Source organism: Miniopterus schreibersii (assembly GCF_964146895.1).
Source record: "Miniopterus schreibersii genome assembly, chromosome: 15".
NCBI classification, from domain to species: Eukaryota; Metazoa; Chordata; class Mammalia; order Chiroptera; family Miniopteridae; genus Miniopterus; species Miniopterus schreibersii.
The window spans coordinates 33,358,869-33,374,657 of NC_138115.1; the positions used below are offsets into that span (position 1 = coordinate 33,358,869).

Below are 15,789 nucleotides of genomic sequence, written 5' to 3' on the forward strand. Positions count from 1 at the left end.
AAAACGTCTTTTGAACATATGGAAAACGTTCTCTTTGGACAGAGCCTTCAACCCTTCTAGGTGAGCTCTGGGGGTGGGGTGGGGGGAGTCAGCTTCCGCATCAATAGGAAAACGGCTCTGCAATGTGGCTGTACAAGGAGCTTCAATTCTGCTCTACACAAATGTATTACAAATGTGTTTTATTTTAGCAAATTTGCAAAGAAGGAAAAAACTAGCCTCATTAAATAATTCACTTAAAACATGCTTAGAAACTGGTGCAGGGCTATTTGTTTGTTTTCCAAAGGTATTTGTCTCCATCACCCTGGGCAGTGGGAGGTGGCTCTGCCCTAACTTACCTGGTGGCCCCTGAATCCCACTTCCTGCCTTCTTTCTACAAATGACCAGAAAGCAATGTGTTCAGCCACCTCCTTTGTTTCCCACAGGGGCTTCCTTTTCTCTAAGCTCATCACGCTACTGGGAGTTAGTCACAGGAAAGGTAGGTGAGGGGTGTGGGATTGAGTCCTTGGGACATCAGGCCAGGACTTTTTCGTTGTAACACAATAAATACTCAGTAGTCACAGTGCTCTAACTCATAGATGATTTATTGCTTTAAGTAACTAAACAAGAAAGAGATAGGCTGTTGTTTTGGTCAAGACACCAGTCGCATCTACTTAAAGCCATACTTTCTGGACAATATAAACACGTGAGAGCATACACAGGAAACAACTTGGCCAATGATACACAGATTAAAGTAGCACATGACGGGGGCAGCCAATCTGTCGGGCTGCCCTGAAATGACAGAAAGAACATGAGTTCACACGATGTGCTGAATACAAAACCTTTAAAAAATTTTTGGCATTAATACTAACACAGAATACTTTCTTGGACACTCTGCACAAGCAGGTGCACACACAGAATTACCTTTTCATTTCCAGATTACCAGCATCTACGGGAACATTTTGAGGAAAGCCAGGAGGTGGAGCACCTCCCCTCCCCTAATGTCCTTTTCTTTGCCAAAGCAGCAGGGGCCTGGGCTTTAGGTGAAGAGCAGCTGACAGGGTTCCAGGGGTTGTTACAGTCACCAGGGAGCTGCAGAGGACAGAAGAGGATGGACACCGCCCGGCAGGGTGTGGGAATGAACAACACACAGCCCTAAATGCTCCCTGGAGGCCCTGGGGGCGGACACAGGCACTGGACGGTCCAGACCCTCCCGCTAAGGAGTGGTAGAGCCAGGGCTGGGCCTTCGGCCCTGAGGTTTAGAAGAAATGACCTGACCTCTTGCATTCTAACACTGGGGCATTATGACATGTTTCAAACGGATGTGCATAAACCAACACTGTCAGGAAGCCAGCCCTTGGAGGGCCTGGGCGAGCTCACAAGGAGAGGTCAAGTCAAGCCAAAGGGTAACACAGGACACCAGGGCCAACCAGCCCTGACCCGGCTGCTGGCGCTGTGCCTGGGGTTGGCCGACTCGTCCCGCTGCAGCACCGACTGCTGAGACTCAGTTGTCTTCTGCCGTCTCTGCACCCACTTCCTCAGCACCTCCCTCCCTGGCATCCTCCCCAGGATCCGAGGGCCCCTCGCAGCCCCCGGCCGGGGCCCCACAGCGGCCCGCGGGCCCATTCTGCACGGCCCCGGCCTCCACGCGGAGCCGGCCGTCGGGACACAGCTGTTCCATGGCGAACTCTTGGACGGGGAGCTTGGCCTCCTCCGCGGCTCCTTCCTCCTGCTGCCGGCTCGGCACACAGTTTCCCACGTCTCCGGCCTTGGAAAACTGGTCCTCTAGGTTCTTGTCGTTTTCTTCTGCTTGTCGCTTGTCCCTGGAGCCGAGTTTACCTTTGGATTTCCTCGTCTGCCTGCTGTGCATGTCTTCTCGGGAGAATCGCCACTGAAACTGAACACGGGAGAGGATGTTAATAAATAAATGCCGTCTGAGAGGACCCCGGGCCACCTGAGCCCGCCTGCGTTCACACCCATGTCATTTCTCTGCAGCAGGAAGCAATTCCCAGCGTCCCCGGGGCAGGGCCAACTGCAGTCACAGCCCGAAACACATCACGCCCGCCACTAGAGCCTGCTCGATGCTGTCCACGGCGTGTACTTCAGAGGTGGATTTCTGGGTGTTGTGGGGGCTGAGGGGTACTTCTTTCAGCTGGCCCCAAACCAAAGGCCTGGAAAAGTAGGCCTCGAAATCCTACCATTTGAACCAGCAGGATGGGGAGGGGACGTGAGGCTTGCCCTTCCTAAGTGTCAGCGCTCTGAGTGGGCTGCGGATTACCAAGCACTGGGCTGGCAGCCCCTTACCTGAGCAGGAGGCACAGAACGTGGGGCGCCTGGGTCCCCCTTGCAGGACTGGCAGGCTTACTGCCCCAGCTGCCCAGCTGCGGGGACTGCTGTCTGCTAGCAACACCCACCGCCTCACTGAAGGTCACACTCCCTTCCTGGGGCGACCTACAACCAAGGACTGGTCCAGGCAGGGTATAATGGCCCATCCCTCCTTGTCACAACTAGGGGCCCCTCTAAAAGGCCATCCCAGCTCCAGAGCCACCTGGAGGGTTGGCTGGCCGAGGCCACTGCTGACGCAGCACCACAGCTCAATCTCCAGCCCACTCCGAGCCTGCTTTCCCCATGGGTGTTCCTGAGGGCACGCCCCTTGAAAACCTTTCTCTGTCCTCAGGTGGGTTTGTGGTGGCATCACTGAGTCCCCGTGCTGCCTGGGCCCGTGATCCCACCACAGCTGTCCCCAGCACTGCAGCCAGGTACCCAGGAGGCTCTGACTCGAGTCCTCCCTCTTCCTCTTCTTCTCCTTTGTGGGACATTCTCATGAAGCAGGGAAGTAGCAGTGGCCGAAACTCAGGGTCTGTGTAGTCTAAAAGCTAAATGTTCTGAGTTGCAAAGGCAGGTCGCCTGCAGAATACCTGCCTAGGAAAGAACAAACACATACCAAGGTGCCTACTATGTGTCTCACACAGTGACAGGGTTTCCCATTTCCCTGAATCCCCAAAGCAATACTCTCAATAGGCATTGTTAGAGTCATTTTATAGGTGAGCCCGTAGAGGTTCAGAGAGGTTAAGTAACTTGCCTAAAGTCACACAGCTAGAAAGTAGCAGAGCTAGAATTCAAACACAGCTGCTTCTGGCTCCACACTGCCCTCCCAGCCTCTCGTTCTGGGTGGGTGAAAGGCTTTAGGCTCTTGCCCTAGAGCGAAGGGAGGAGGCAACACACCTTTGTTGCCCTCCTAGGTTGGGATGGCTCAGCCCAATGTAGAAGAGTCTCAACTTTCAGACTTTACCATGTTCAGATGCATCTGCTCGATCAGGCACTTGACTCATTAAGCCAGGTGGTCAGCTAATGGAAGTCCAGATTTATGGCCATTAAAGATTCTTTGGTTCGGTTTATTAAAAACAGATATCTACACTGAAGGCTCCCTGACAGGTCCATTTTTAAAAAAATCAATAATGATAAAATTTGGATGGAGGTCCACGGGTAAGGCTGGAAAGGGGCCTAAATCATTCAATTAAGACGCTGGCTCTCAGACTGGAGTGGGCATCAGAATCACTGGAGGGCTCCTGCAACCAGATCACCCACCCCACGTGACTCCATGGGCCTGGGGAGGGGAGGGAGACTTTGCATTTCTAACAAGCTCCCAGCTGAGGCTGATACTGCTGGTCTAGGGTCCATAATCTAAGAACCAACAAGCTAAGCACCTGGGCAGAGTTTAGCTGTCGGAGAAACAGCTGTGAAAGAACCTCCCCCAGGCCTCCCCAGTCTCCAAGCCTCTGCCAGCCCCCAGGCCTCTGCCAGCCCCAGGTCTCCCCCAGCCCTCAGCCCCCAGCCCCCCAGGCCTCCCCCAGCTCCCAGCCCTGCTATCCATGGAAGGGCTTCCTCTGTCTCCCTCCCGTCCACCTGTTCACCTTCACACCTGGCTCCCTTCACCACCCGGGCTTCTCTTCCTCCTCTAAGCTGGGGACAGTCACAGTCTCTAACAAACAACAAAAACTGCTCCAGATTTCAAGGCTCAAAAAGATGGTATCTCAGAAAGCAAGAAGAGGAGAGGCAGGGGTGTGGCAGCCCCAGGGACAGTGACCACTTTTGGGGCTGCGGCCCTGAGGGCAGGTCGGTAACATCCACACTTAAAGGCAGGCAGTGCAGCCTGGGGGACGTTTCCATATCTTGAGCAGAACCAGGGAGTCTCTGAACTCGACACTCAGCTGCTAGTTGGACAGGCTGAGTATGTGGATGCCGGCCTTCCCAAACTGGGTGTCTGTGGCCCTTGGGTGTGTCGGTGGTGCCTAAACTAGGAAAGATTCCAAATAGCTGTCCATGTCAGAAATAACTGCAGGAAAGAAAAAAATCCACTTTACAGCAGCGTGTGTCCAGAGCTCCGTGTCAGCAGGGGCTAATGGATTTAATTCACACATTTTAACAACTGTCTGTTATCTGCCTCAGCTTCAGCTAGGCTAGCCAGAAAGAAGGCTTCTCCGGAGTCGTGGAGACCACCCATCACCTTCGAAGGAGCTTCATATCTGCCTTGAAAGCCACACTCGCACAAAGAGGTTTCTTTCAAATGCTGAAAAGTCTTGATTAGACCATTCTGTCCACTTTGCTGATTAAAACAGGGCTAAATACGCTTCGTCCTCGGTGTGTCAATCTTGGGATTTCTTTTCTTAAATTTCAATGCTGGACATGATAGGCATGTCCGGGGCTCAGAATTTTGATTACTGATTCACTAATTCAACAAATATTTGTTGAGTACCCAAAAGCCAGGTATCGGGCACACAATAGTCAGAGAAAAAGGTCTGTGCTCTCGTGGACCGAATCTGCCAGGAGAGGAAAAACAAATGAGCACAACTAGCGAGCTCTGGAAGAGAGGACCGTGGGTAGCACGTTCCCAGGGCAGCACACCATCCTGAGAAATCCAAAGGGGGAGAGAGCCCTAGGCAGAGGGAACAGCCGAAGCAACGGCCCTGAGGCGGGAGAGGCGCAAAGAACATGCAGGGCCACACAGCTGGAATGCAGAACAGGGACGCTGAGCACACAGGGCCCTGGGGACCCCATTACAGATTCTCATCCTATCTTACTTAACACAAAGCTTTAGAACCGTTTAAAGCAGTGGGGTGACATGGTTTAATTGGCTTTTTCGAAAGATCACTTTGGCCCTGAGTAGAGAACATTTGAAGGGAGGCCTGTCATCAGGAGACTGGAGTAGCGGAGGCAAGTGAGGGTGAAGGGAAGTGGAGGATTCTGGAGATTCTAGGACCTAAAAGAGACACGTCTTAAGGCCTGACCGGATGGGGGGAGGAGATGGGGAGGGCCAAGGATGACCCGCAGGCGGGCCGCTGCCTCTGGGTTGGTGGTGGTCCCTTCCTCTAGGTAAGGGGAGGTGGCACGGGGAGGGGAGGGGCAAAGTCCTGAGATGCTCTGGGATTGTTGAGCATCGAAGGGATAGGTGAGCCGGGCCTCAGGGGAGCAGCGAGGGCAGATGTGAGAGTCACGACACAGAGGTGGGGAGAGATTTTCTCACTCTGAGGATGAAAGAGACTTACCTCTAAGGGTGAGGTAAGAGAGTGAGAGAAGCAGGGCTGGTCTGACCCGAGGGACCTGGTGGGGAACCAGGAGCCAAGGGAAAAAGGTGCTTCGAGAGGTAGAGGGCAGCCGACAGCGTCGGTGCCGTGAGGACTCGGAGGGGTTACCAGAAGTCATGGGGGCCCACAGACCTCGTGGGAGCAGAATGCCCACCTGAGTCAGCTGAGGAGCGAATGACAGGGACAGGGAGATGGAGACAGAGGTGTGCTGGGAAGTCCCCTCTCTGGGACTCCACTAGCGAGGTGATCTCTCTAGGTTACACTGAGAACAAATGCTCAGCACCAGCCGATCTTTGGGATGAGTGGGGGATAAATAAATACTTAAAGGACAAAGAACTGACCTATATTTGTATAGCTGATTGGGGCTGGGAGTTTCTACTGACCAGAAAATAAAAGACTCCCACCCTCCTGGATTCCCCCTGGGAAAGTCACTCTACCTTCTTACACCCGCCTTAAAACTCGACCTCTAGAATCTCCCCACCCGCTCAGGTTTCCACTGGCCGCCCCCCGAGATGCACCAAAATCAAACCACTGTCTGCTTTGGGAGCCGCCAGCACCACAACCAGGAGAGCGGCTGGGAAAAGGCAGCCCCCCGCCCTCTCTGCAAGTTGGAAGCGGGTATCTTTTGGTGGCTAATGGAGACCTCGCCTGCGTCGTTGCTGAATGTCACTCTGTGAATGGGCACAGTCCCCCGGAGCCTATGGCTAAGCCGCCGCTGAAAGCGGCCACGGCTGATCCATCTTCTAGCTGGCGGCTGACTGCTCCTGGTGGTTAATGGTGGATTTGGCAGTTGCCTTCTGGTTCTCTGCTGCTATCACCTGTCACATTAGTGCTTCAGAGCTTGGAGAGACGGTCTCTGCACTCCACCCCATCTGGCTTCAAGGCGCCGTTTCCTTGGTATTTGTCCCACGAATGGGTTCCCCCTGGGTTTGTTGGCTGGTGAGGGGCTGCTCCAATCTGTTCACTTGCTTGGTGCTCCTGTCCAGGCTCCATGTCCAAACAACACAAGGAAGCAAGACTGGGGAGCACGCGATGGTGCCACATGTGAGGAGCAAGCAGGCCCAGCAGGCTCTACGAGGGAGCATGGCCTTGGCCATTGAAGGTGGAGGGAGCTGGCTCCAGGTGACTCCTGACTTAGGCTTGGGCAGGTTCCCTCCATTCACCTGCCTTTTCCTGAGCAACTGGTGAAACACCCACAGGAAAAGCACCCACCAGCTGCAAAGCATGGGGTGTGGAACATCAGAATCATCTGACACAAGGGGAGGACTTGGGCTGGACTCCATCAAACACAGGAGATATTCTGAGAATGGCCACAGTCTCACAGTGGGACTGTGTTTCCCGACGGTTCATGCAACGACCAGTGAGGGGAGACGGACTCTGGCGATCGCAGGGCATCCTGACCTGAGGACTCACTGCCACGGGCTATGGCTGACCTCTGTCTAGACCAGCTGCTGTCACTCAAGATGCTTTCAGATGGGGCCAGTCAAAAAGGGCCTCCAGTAGGGTCTGTCTGCCAAGATCACCAAACTGATGTCCCGAGGGATTCAGCGGGCAGGCCAGAGCTCCAGCCAGCTTGTAATGAGATGAAGATGCAGAGACACTGAGCTCAAGCCACCCCCCCACTGGCATCCCGTCAGACTGCAGCTGACTTCATGCCCCTATTTTTAGCCCAGTGGGAATATCTGGCAGGCTGGAGTGTCTGAAAGAACCTCTCTTCTCCACTCTGACCAGCAGGACACTGGCAGGCGAGGCCCTCCAGTGCCCTCGCCTGTCCCATTTTGGCAGCTTCAGGCCTGAATCAGTTTGCCAAGGGGCTCAGGTGTCCTTGGGCTCAGAGCCGCTGGAAGTTGGAGCAGGATGCCCACCCAACTGCTGTAGAAAAATCCCCTTGAAGATGAAGCCCCACTAAAGAAACCCGAGGAAGGCAATCAAGGCCACTCACCTTGGATTCCTTCTTCTTGATTTTCTGAGGTAGACACGGTCTCTGAAGAAAGACAATCTGCTTGGTGGACACGTTTCCCTCCCTGTAACACACAGGGAGCTGAGAATGAGCAGGTTATCCTTAGGGGAGCCCCAAACCTCACAGACGCTGCGGTCCCTGACTTCACCAAGGCTGACCACCCTCAGAAAGGAAAGCTGCCACCAAATAGGAAGAAGTCAGAATCAAGAAGCCCCCCACTCTCCCACCCCGGCCATCCACCCTTGCTTCTGGGGGGCTATCTCAGGGGCCCAACAAAAGCCTGTGGGCGTCCCTGCAAAGTCAGCTTCACAGCTAGAAGCTCCCTCCCGTTGATGTGAAATAACAGGTAGCATCTTGGCCAGATGATGATAAACTGGCTTCTTTACTGAATCTCAGAGTGGGTGCAGGCCTCTTCCAAGTCTGTCTTTGGTGGTAAGGCCATGGAGGGGTCGGGCTGGCCCAGCATGGGCAGGAAGATGAGACTTGGATGAAGAGCTCTGCCCATCAGCCGTCACAGGGACAGCTGGTGGAGGGCTGGCTACACACAGGTCCTGGCCGTGCCTGATTCGCCCTCACTGAGCAGCAGGGCCACAGAGCTCCTGAAGGCACACAGATGAAGGCACCAGCAAGGCAGGGAGTGACAGTAACAAAGCCAGCGGGGGGATGCTCAGGAGTGCGGCTCATTTTTATGGCCCAGTGCGTTCGTTTTTCCCCCAGGAAGGCAGGACCTCAGGCAGCTTCTTTTAAAGATGATAGAAATATTGTGAAGGGGATCCCTGTTTTCTCCCCTGCCTCCACCTTTCTGATCACTTTCTTAAACCTCTATTTTGCAAACATTTTCTCTGCTGAGGCAACGTGTCACTACACGAAGCATCAGAGTAAGGAGGGAGAAAACCCAAATTTCCTATTTTATTCTGGGGCTGGGCTGGGTGATCCCACATATAATGTCTCATTTAGGCATCCACAGTGTTTCCAAGGACTGGGACAGACACCTTTGTAGATGGGAAATGAAAGCTCATTAAAGGAGCAGGCTCGAGAGCACATGGCCAAGATTCAGGCTCGGGTCTGCCTGGTTCAGTGCGTTCTCTCACTCCACCATGAGGGGTCTAAGGCACAGGGAAGTAGAGGGTTGGGAAGAATTGTTCAGCAGGTGTGACTATCCTGAACAGAGACCTGTTTGCACCCTCTGGGCTCAGCTCAGAACCAGCTGGGGCTTCACATTCAAGGACATTCTCATTGTGACTCTTGTCCTCTGGCTTTTAGACCAATGGTGGGCAGGCATTCTTCCATCTCTGGGCTGGGAAACAAACTCAAAGAAGCGACGTGACTTGACCAAGGTGGCAGACTCAGGACTTGGGTTCAAGTCTGCAGGCCACAAACCCAGGGTCCTTTTCTCTCTGCTGCATCACCCTGTGCCCATCGAAGTCTTGGCTCCCAGTGGCCAAGAGGCCCAAAGGTGGCTGCAGACTGGCCCCTGCAGATACACAGGCCCACCGTATCCTAGTGTCGGGAGGGAGACATGTTGAGGGCCCAGATGGGCTTGCAGAGGGACCCAGGAAAGGCACTGATTGTCACCAGCATTCTCTACCCTCAGTCTGGGCCCTAGAGCTGCACACCCCTGCCACCTACCCAGATCACCAGCCTTACCCCACGCTGTTCATCACCCTGCAGTGGTGGGTGCGCGGCAGGACTCAGGGCAGGTAGAGCACTGAGGGCCACAGGCAGGGGCATCCCTAGAGGTGGGCAAAGAGGCAGCCTGGTGCAGAAGGAGTCCTTGATTCTCCAACTGAGGTTCTAGACCCAGGTTCTGCCCCTTAGTGGTTGTGTGGCCTCAGGTATGTGACTGAGCCTCTCTGAGCCTCAGTTTCATCATCTATAAAACAGGAATCATATCTATGCTTACAGGATAATTAGCAGGACTAGTTTAGATAGCAAACCCAGATGGAAGACCTCTTAGTGCTGGGATGACTCGGACAAGCTCATGGCTCAAAGGACAGTGGGCAGAGCTGAGGGTGGACAAACCACCATGAATGTGAGGTCAGAAGGAGGGCCACAAGCAAGAGCCCTGACTCCAGGTCCTCACATCTTCATACGGCTACTGACCAGCACCATGACATGATCATGGGTGGGCCTTTCCACCTTCCTGGGCACACTTTCCTTAGCTGAAAAATGAGTTCAACTTTAAAAAATCCTCCTCATGGGATCTTTGAGAACTAAATGAGATTTTATACACAAAGTGCTTACCTAGCCTGGCACAGGGCACATAGTAGGTGCTGAGTTTCTTTTGCATCTGAGAATCCTGAGCCTCTTCAGTCGCTGGCTCATCTTTGACATGCTGGGCAGTAGTGATTCCCTGACCAAGGCTCCCCATGTGGGACGAGGGGTGCAGGTGAGAGCTCTGAGCTCTGGAGGGTGGGGGGGTAGGAATCTGAAATCCTAGCTCTGCCACTTCCCAGCTGGAGAACTGATGTAGCCACACCAGCCTCACAGGCTTGATGCAGGATTAAACAAGTTATGTGCATGGAGTGCTTACTGGGAACAGTGCCTAGCACAGAGTGAGTGTTCAATACTAATAATGGCTGTTCTGTTACCTGTTAGTCTTGACAACGGGCGTTGGTAGCACACAGGTGAGCTGCCAGCCATAGGCTGCCAGCGAGTTCAGCAGGGGCACGTAATCTGTCTGCACCTCGACGCCCTAAAGGAGAAAGGCCGCTGTGAGGGATGCTGCTGCTTCAGGTCGACACCCGGGAGACCGAGAGGGGACTGTTCAGCCCGCCAGCTCAACAAAGCAGAAAGAGGTGGGGTGTCCCCCAGCTTGGAGGCCCTGGCTCTGATGATGCTTAAGGAGTTCAGAGTCAAACCGCCAATGTGGGACCTCTCCTGGCCCCACCTCAGTCTGCGGAGCTGGCAAGGAATTAGAGCCCAAGGGTTAATCCATTAATTTTGTTTTATTCTCGTTTCACGGACGCAGCAGAATCTCCTCGCCGCAAAGACAGGTTCAGGGCATATGACAACACAGGCTGCTTGGGGTGATTTCAGAGCGAGTCGTGGGGAGCGAAGTTACAGCTGACAAATGATCAAGTCCTTCGCATCCACACACACACACACACACACACACCTGTGTTATGCAGCCTGCCATAAGGGGGTAAATGAATGCTTGCCTATGTTTTATTTCAAATCAGCATGGGGGGCAGGAACACTTGCCCAACACTTGCCTTTGAATTTAAAAACTCAGTCCTGCTCCCACAGGGAGAGAACCCCAGCGTGAGGACACTGTACAGGTTCTGCATCTCGCTTTCTCCCTGCATCAGGCCTAATTTTTCTTTTTTAAAAAATATTTTTATTGATTTCAGAGGAAGGAAGGGAGAGAGAGATAGAAACATCAATGATGAGAGAATCACTGATTGGCTGCCTCCTGCACGACCCCTATTGGGGATTGAGCCCGCAATAGGGGCATGTGTCTCGACTGGGAATCGAACCATGACCTCCTGGTTCATAGGTCAGTGCTCAACCACTGAGCCATGCCGGCCGGGCCAGGCCTAATTTCTTATTCCAGGCTCCTCACTAACACTGAAGTGCAATCCTGTGTCTACACTGGACTCCTCATCTCTGTTAGGTTGGCTTTTGAGCATCTCAACATGCATCCAGATTCCTTTCAACTGGGGCAGCCACGCGGGTTCATCAGCTAGTATTTCGAAGCTGTGGATGAAGGCACGTCCTGGTGCTGCAATTCATAGTCCAGCAGAAGCAACAGCACATACATGCAAGAAACCAAAACACAAATGGCCCGTGGGCAGGGCGGCGAGGCTTCGGAGGCCAGCAGGAGAGGAAGGATGCAGCCGGTGCTCAAGGCAGGCTTCCTGCGCTCAGGGTTGGGCAGAGGGCGTTCCGGGGAGAACTCCAGCAGGTAAAATGAAAGATCACGCTGGGCTTAGACCGCCCAGGGTGGGTTTAACTGGGGGGGGGGGGCGCTGTGCAGAGGGGCCATTGTGGTGAGTGGCCGGCTGGTGCTGAAGGCCTTGTGGGAATAGGACAAGCTTGTCCAGCTGCCCTGGGCTAGAGGATTGGAGGAGAGACGAGGGAACAACCAACTCTGCCTCTCCAAATGGGTTCGAAGGCTCCTATCCCTGAGCACCCATCCCAGTGTGGCTACCCAGTCACCTGGTCAGCTGGCAACTAACCTTTGGGAGCAGTTTCTTCAACTGTATCAAATAAGTCTTGGCCCATGTCAGTGGTTCTCAAAGTATGCTCCCTGAGCCAGCAGCCTCAGCAACATCTGGGAACTCGTTAGAAATGCAGAGTCTTGGGACCCAACCCAGACCAACCAGATCAGACACTGGGAGTGGGGCCCGGGAACCTGTGTTAAACGGAGTCCCCCCAGGAGTCTGACTCAGCGAAGGCTGAGCGGCTCTGCCTAGGTAATCCATTAGGTTTCTGCTGGCGACAGAGGCCGTGGTGCGGAGGCCAGCATCCACTGGCTGTCGCTCAAACCTTCCCTTCCCCTCGCTATCCTTGTGAGAGAAAGAGAAGAGGGACTTCTAAAGGACCAGCACTGTTCAAAGGGAAAGGAGGGGAGAAGTATAGGGAGAAAAGAAGGGGGGCAGGGGAAGGAGAAAGGAAGCTAAAGGAGGGGGAGCAGCAAGGGGAAGGAGGGAGGAGGAAAGGAGGGAGTGGCACAGGTGTAACCTATTTATTTACAGGAGAGTGATAAGAGGCACCTTATTCTGGCCCTGTCCCCAATCAGGCCAGAGATGGCAGCAAATGACCCAGCACCGCCCCTCCTTCTGCCTGGTCCCCTGGACATTTTGGGACCTCCTTTCTACACCAGCACCGGCCAGCATCCCTCATGCTGGGCACCTGCTGTGGCTGCTTCATCCTGAGAACCCCTGCCCCCAGCCCTGCACTCCCGACTTCAGGAGAGGAGGGAAAATGTTCATTCCACTCTCCCTAGCTTTGCGAGGTTATGATTACTTGAATAACCTTCCCACTTTATCAAGCACTGTGACAAACCCGCCACAATCAGACAGTAGCCATGGCAACCAGGACAAGCTCTGGCGCCTCACAAAGCCGGGCATGGCAGAACCGCGTCCTTTTCCTGGTGACTGTGGCCCGGCTGGGTTTTCGCAGGCTGCAGCCCGGACAGCGAGACAGTGGCCATCCTCTGCTACGCCCCACCCGCCTGCTCAGACAGGCCTCGCAGGCGCCGCTTCTATTTTGCTCTATTTTATTGCATTTTGTCACTATGTTAAAGGGAAAGACAGTGGGATTTCTCCCAAACAGTTTTTCCCCTCCGGGTAGGGGATATCAGCCAGAGGCCACAGAATCATAAAGACTAAAAGAAAAAGGGAAAACACAACAAAGCCTAAGGTTGCTGTGAGAGCTGAGGATTCATTCTCAAGTGTTAATATCTGGCTGTCACAGGATGGGTTGAAAAGTAAAATACAAATGGCAGGGGGTGAGGTGTTACACTCCGCCAGACTCTCCCACTCCTCCTACTACCTGGGCTGGTCTTGATGTAATTAACGTTCCGTGTGGTTTTCCACGGCGTCCATCAAAGCTGGCTGGCACATCATCAACACAGTAAGATGGCATTTCTAAAATAGGACATGAGCCCCATGCCGTCCCTGGAAGACGCTTTCGAGTCCATTAGCAGAGAAAAGATGATAGAAGCCCTAGATGGAGGGAAGGTTCCCTTTGATCTGCTTTTTCTGTGACACTCCAGTGAGGACAGAAACGCACAAACAGCACTCCAAAGCCAGCCTGCTTATTGAATGAAGAGAGGTTGCTTTCCGGGAGTAGGAGTGAAAAATTTTAATTAACTCTCTACTCTCCTGTGTGGATACGTAATCTCCCATCACACCTGGAGTGTTAAAAAAATGGAGCGTGTCCCGTGGCTCTTCAACTTGTATAAAAGTAATTCATTTGTGTTTACGGCTCTTTTTTCCTTTGTTCCCTATAATTTCTCCAGTGTTTTGCAAATCAACGAAAAGAAGCAGGCATCCAATGACAACCTTCTCCTACCCCCCCCACATGATGATAGTGGAGGGTAGTTTATGAAGAAATGCTCTTGTCTTTTGATGATTTTTTTTAAAGATCCCCCATGCAGAGAAGTCATGAGGAGGTGACACATTGGTCTGGTGAGGAAGTTTGTATCCTGAATGTCAGTTGGCTCTTCCTTTTTCTCCTATTTCAACTTGTGGAAGCAATCTGGGAGAAAAGCAGCTTAAAAGGGAAGGCTTTGCTCCTTATATGTGGCTGTAAATGAAGAGAAGAATTCAGATTTCCATATCTGAAAAGTGTGTGGGACCAGCTCTGGGCTGGTCTCTACCTGAAAATAGTGATTAGGGACTGTTTGCCTCTGTTCCCGACAGCCACAGGCTGGGCCCCAGGTTTTCACAGAGAGGGCACCTGCAAAAAAAACACCTGTGTATTTTGTAAATTGCTACCAAAACACTAATGCCCAACACTATTGGCAGGGCACATTTATACAATGATTTCTTTACTTATAAATTCTAGATATCTTCTGATTTCCTACCATGGAAAATAAAGGCGTAACTCTTGCTCCCCTACACATTTCTCACTTCCTCTTTTTGAGTGCTCCAAATAGTTATAATGTACTTTTAATTAATTAATCAAAAGTAGGTATATATCTTACTACGAATTTGCAAATACTGCTCAACTCAAACTAGTTAAGTAATGTGCTGTGACTATATCTTCCTTTTTATAAATAATCTTTTCTTTTTCCTGGAGTTAGTCATGACCTCATTTTTTTTCCATCTGCCTGGTTGTACAAGAACCTATCACTAATTTATTCCACGTGTTCCAACACCTCTATTTGATACCCATCAGTAATTCCCATTTGCCTAAATATATTCCACTTTTTCCCCCCGACTGGAAACATCATTTCTGGAGCTTTCTGGAGCCTTGCTCCAATCTGGTCTGGTTGCTTTCCGTGCCTGGGTTCTCCCTCCATGGCTGTCGATGGCTGGTGTTTTTTACTTTCTTGGTTTCTTCCTCATTTTGCTGGAACACATTCTCTCATGGCTCCTTGGGAATAATGCCCTGGAAGTCATTTGAGTCCCTGCATTCCTAGAAAGGACTTTGTCTTCACCCTTAATTAACAGTTTGGGTACAGAAGTCTGGGCTTAAATCCATTAAAAATTTCAAAGTATTGTTCCACTAGCTTCTAGATTTGCAGAATTGTTCTTGTGATATCTATTTTGATTATTAATATGTTGAATGTAACTAGTGGTGTTGCTTTTAGGATATTTTCCCCTATGAAGTTCCAGGGTTTCACAACGTGCCTTGCTGTGGGTCTTTTTTATTCAAAGGGTTATATATACACTTGACGGCTTTGCAATCTGACGATTCTTGTCTTTCAGTTCTGAAACATGTTCTTTTTTTTCTTTGATAATTTTTATGTCTTTCATTTTCTGTTTTCTTTCTTTTTGGACCTCCTATTAGTCAAAATGCAGGATTGATATTTTAATTCTATAACTCCACCCCCCTTTTTTTTCTTACTTTTTATTTTACCTTCTGGAAAATTTCCTTCATTTTACAGCCTTTTTTTATTATGGTTTTAAATTCCCTGCTGCCCCAAAAAAGACCCAAAAGCTCTTTCTTGGCTTTTTTAATAGTATCTTGGTTTTGCTTCATGGCTACATATATTTTATCTCTTCATTTTAAGTGGTTTTTCTGATCCCTGCATTCTCTCTATAGTTACCAGGTTGCATAAGGCAGAAATGGGGGCCAGGGATCTTACCACATACTATGTACAGCCCTTACACAAAAGCCCTGTTTTCAGCAGCTCACTTCCCACCATCCCATGGTGATTTATGCTGCAAAGACCAGAGCTTTTTCTCAGGTGTTTTAGGGGAGAACGGCTCCCTTCTACATCCAGGTTGCAGCTTCCTTCCCTTTGCTAAACCAACTAGCATTCCTCCAGGCACCTTCCATCTTCTAAAAATGTGTTGAAATTTCTCAACTGTTACTTTTTCTTCTTTTGCTCTTTTCATTCCTGTGGTTATCTTATCTATCATCTATCTATCTACAGTCAATTCTCATTATTCATGGGACTTATGTTCTATAATGTTGCCACGAAAGCGGAAACATCTAATACTGAACCACTGCTCCTAGGGGAAATAGAGGGTTAGGTTCCTGTGCACCTCTGACCACAACTCCTTCATCCCCTGATCAATACAGAAGCTGCTTTTGTGTGTATTTCTGTTTAACGGCACCTCGTTTAACGTACATCGTTGATTCACTAAC

The 15,789-nt window shown here is 51.4% G+C and overlaps 1 protein-coding gene across 2 annotated transcripts in view; it reads right to left on the reverse strand.

Moving 5' to 3' along the window:
- Window positions 1-563: 563 nt before the first annotated feature.
- RFTN1 (raftlin, lipid raft linker 1) overlaps window positions 564-15,789 on the reverse strand; it is a 167,893-nt gene continuing 152,667 nt past the window's right edge. For both annotated transcript variants that reach the window (XM_081160205.1, XM_081160206.1), the window contains exons 8-10: window positions 10,113-10,216; window positions 7,504-7,585; window positions 564-1,873 (exon numbers count right to left, since the gene is read on the reverse strand). In XM_081160205.1, the coding sequence (XP_081016331.1) occupies window positions 1,481-1,873; window positions 7,504-7,585; window positions 10,113-10,216 (579 nt within the window). In that variant the 3' untranslated portion in view covers window positions 564-1,480. The remainder of the gene's footprint in view (window positions 1,874-7,503; window positions 7,586-10,112; window positions 10,217-15,789) is intronic.